The 3,832-nt window shown below is 45.9% G+C and overlaps 1 protein-coding gene across 1 annotated transcript in view; it reads left to right on the top strand.

The window, feature by feature from the left end:
* The window catches only part of LOC306923776 (connector enhancer of kinase suppressor of ras 2), a 133,456-nt gene extending 130,969 nt beyond the window's left edge, over positions 1-2,487 (top strand). Inside the window, exons 23-24 of the mRNA XM_079502073.1 lie at positions 491-762; positions 1,798-2,487. Coding sequence (XP_079358199.1) covers positions 491-762; positions 1,798-2,013 — 488 coding nt within the window. The 3' untranslated portion in view covers positions 2,014-2,487. The remainder of the gene's footprint in view (positions 1-490; positions 763-1,797) is intronic.
* Positions 2,488-3,832: the final 1,345 nt, after the last annotated feature.

The following is a 3,832-nucleotide window of genomic DNA, read 5'->3' as shown; positions in this document are numbered from 1 at the left end:
GTTTAGAAAGGTGCAATTTGAGCATAATAGTGCAAGAAGAGGGCGAAGGTGCGGGGGACTAGCGTTTTCCTTTGCCCCGATTTCGCTCTTGTTCTTATTAGTTTGTTCATATATCTGATTGTTCGGGGAAAGAAGCTTTTTGCAGTCTATTTCCAGTGGCTTTGAGAATGCGAAAACGTTTTCCATGCGGCTTACTTACAGTAAGCATGGAAATCACAAGGTAATAACATCAATTGCATAGAAATAGTTGTCAAAGTAGAAGATGCATTTAAGCTATTCAACTGAGGGTCCTTGAAATTCAAAAGGTTCAGAATCACTGCTGCAAATGGAACCCATTTGGTTCTATTTGTACACTCTCCCACTTAAACGAACACAGAGAACGTTACCGTGCGTGCTCATGATTGTACCGAGCCGAGGATTGATTCTCGATTCTCCTGCCTTTCCGTCAACCCCCCCCCCCCCCCCCCCTCCCCCCTCCCGGTGCTCTCAGACCTGCGGGAGATGCGAGGCGAGGGCCGTGAGAGGCGGGTCTCGGAGGGCCGAGAGCGGCGCGTGTCGGAGACGGGCCGTGAGGGGCTGGCGGAGCCGCTGGACGGCCTGGAGCAGCTGTACCGTGCCCTGGAGCAGGCCAACGTGACGGCGCTGGGAGACCCCCGGCCGTGCAGCAGACAGGAGCTGCGCCGCTGCTTCACCCACAGAGCCAGGGACCCCCTGCTCAATGACAGACTGCACCGGGTCAGAGCCCTGCGCAGCACCCTGAAGGTATACTGCACACCAATACCTCTGAATCAGCGCTTCCCAAACCTTTTTTTAGCTCATGACCCCAACTAAAAGAACTTATAGACGTTTCTTAGATTTTTCTTTGATTCCTTCATGACATTTCTGAAAGAAATCATTGATTTTGTTTTTTATTCATGAAAAATATTGCTTTTTTGGGAATGTTTTTTTGAAAATGTTTTGAAATAATAATAATTAAAAACAAAATGTGGGAAACAAAAAATAAAGGGAAATGTGTCCAGGACACATTGAGCATTACCCTTTTCTAGTAACCGAGTAATTACAGGTTAAAACATGAAAGATTCACTCCCACCTCCATCGCTACAATATCGAAGTGCCGAAACCAAATAATTTTGTGTACCAGAGCAGTGGTTCAATTTGTTTCCATGCCAAGAACCCCCAAATAGTCATAGCCTCTGGCTGTGGACATCCGATTGTGAATTAGCTTTTAAAATAATGAAATAAATAACACACTACAATAAATAAATAGAGATATTGTAGATCAAGTTGAACGATTTTTTACAATAATGATGACAGGTTGAAAGTGCCTAAACTGATAATAATATTATGAATTCGATTTGAAATGAAATTACTTTCTTCCCATTTTCTTTTCCTTTCCAAATGGCTCCCCTGGCGCCCCCTGGTGTCCCCTCTGGGGGTTTGGGCACCTACTTTGTGTAGTAGTCGCAGTGGTTCCCAAACTGGGGGTTGGATTAGCTTAGTGTGCAACATTGTTTTCTCACTCAACAGTAAACAAACCAACATGCAGTATAAGCTAAAGTTACAATTCCATGACTTGTAAGACCTTGTCAATACCAATTTGGCCAAATTGGAAAATATTACGTAAGAAAGAGGCAAACATTGTGGAAATGTGTGGAAATGTGGAAATGTACAAGCTGTGAGCTTGTAGTTTGGCTATCGCGACCTCGCAACCTCTGATGAGTTTGGGAACTATTGTACTAGAGATGTAATAAAATAACAAATAAAACATTCTCCCCATGCATGCGTCCATCACATCAGGCCAAAGAGTCGGAGCTGGAGGTGATCTGTGCGCTGCTGGAGGACCCAGGCCTGTGCTCGCAGAGCTACAGGGAGTGGAAGCAGTGGCACGCCGAGCTCTTCTCCGACATCTGTCAGCTCGGCCCCGCCCCTGGCACCAACGGACAGGACGACCTGTCGCCGCTGGCCGTGCCTCTCATGACACACACGCACTCCTTCATAGAGACGCACGTCTGAGGGAGGAGGAGGAGCGCTCAGAACGCAACGCACGAGTAGCACACACACACATGCACACACGCACGCACACACGCACATAAACACACACAGATACAGTATATATTCACACAAAATCGGACACACGCTCATACGTACGCATAGACATAGGCACACAGCAGATATATAACCAATTCATCATGCAGAATCAAACACGCACGCACGCACGCACGCACGCACGCACGCACGCACACACACGCACACACACACACACACACACACATATACATGCACACACCGGCATAGAAACACCTTCACTCACTGTAAGATGTGTAAATATCACGGAGGCAGCAGTGAAACAACGTGCGTGTGTACGAACTTTTGATAATCCTGAGGACCCCCGCAGGGTGCCTACTGCATGCCTGAACAGAAAGCATTAATCCTCCTTTGTCTATGAAAAAAACAAAACCCAAAAACTAAAAACAAACTGAGCATAAACTCAACAACACGCTTGTCAAGCAAACTGGAAAAAAAACTAAAACAAACTGAGACTTTTTGACATGTTGGTTCCTTTGTATTTCTCTTGGTTTTGCTATTTCACGGTTGATTTTCGGGGGGCAGGGGGAGTAAATGTAGCAGCAATACAAAGGAGAAACTTTTCACCACAACACTGTACCTTTTGTACTGATGAACTTTGCACCCAGAGCCACCAGTTCTCCCCCTTTCCCCTCCTCTCTCTCTCTCTCTCTCTCTCTCTCTCTCTCTCTCTCTCTCTCTCTGTCACACTGCATATCCTGTTTTAGTTAGTAGGGACCCTTACTGTTACTCCAGGCCGGGTTTTCATGACGGGACAGCGCGGGGAAGTGACTTAAGAAGATGAAGTGACTTTTGACTTAAACCAGAGAGTGTTACAAATGGATTTGGTTACAATTGTAACCCTCTCTGATGAACTGAACACTGAGGATGTTACTGTCACACTGGCACCTGTAGCCATCGATGCTGCTGTTTCTTCCCAATCTGGATCCAGCTGTTGTTGGAAGACCCCTTGCGTCATGAGTCCGTCCCGTCGCCTTGGAGGTCAGCCAGCCAGCCAGCCAGCCAGCCAGCCAGCCAGCCAGCCAGCCGGCCGAATCGAAACTGTGAACTGTGTCGTCGATGAAGTTTAAAAAACAAGGACAAAACAAAAAAAACTGAATCGATTCTTCTCTCTGCAGAGACAGATTCGATCTACTCTGATAGCGATGTGCAATTTACAGAGATTTTATTCCTTTGGTTCTTTCCTTGCATCTTCCTCTCTCTCTCTTTTTTACCTCACTTTCTTTCCTTCTCGCCCGTTTTCACTCCATCTCCTCCCTCTATTTGTTTTTGCGCAAGTATTTTGCGTTCTTCAATCAATTCTTCTTCTTCTTCTTCTTCTTCTTCTTCTTCTTCTTCTTCTTCTTCTTCTTCCTCTTCTTCTTCTCCCCCCCCCCCTCTCTCTCTCTCTCTCTCTCTCTGTCTCTGTCTCTCTCCAGTTGTCAGAGACTTGTGTATATTTGTATACTGCTGTGTATACCGATGTATATGTTTGCGTTTCCACTACCACTGTGATATGCTTATAGAGGTAGCAGAGGAACTGCAGAGTGTGTGTACTTTACAGTATAATATAGGTACTGTACTCGCGCGGGTGCAAGACAAAAATATCAATATATTTCTATTTTTGTTTCGTTCTTTGTAAAAAGCAGCGAATGCAAGAGCTAGGGGGTTCTGTCAACGGAGTCACTTGCCACAAAAGAATGCACTTTCTATATCTCTATTGTCTCATCTTGGCTGCATCACAGGGTGTCCCACTCATCGGCCTGTA

Source organism: Electrona antarctica (assembly GCF_951216825.1).
Source record: "Electrona antarctica genome assembly, chromosome: 1".
NCBI classification, from domain to species: Eukaryota; Metazoa; Chordata; class Actinopteri; order Myctophiformes; family Myctophidae; genus Electrona; species Electrona antarctica.
The sequence above is the reverse complement of the archived record's forward strand: the minus strand, read 5'-3'. Positions and strand labels throughout refer to the sequence as shown.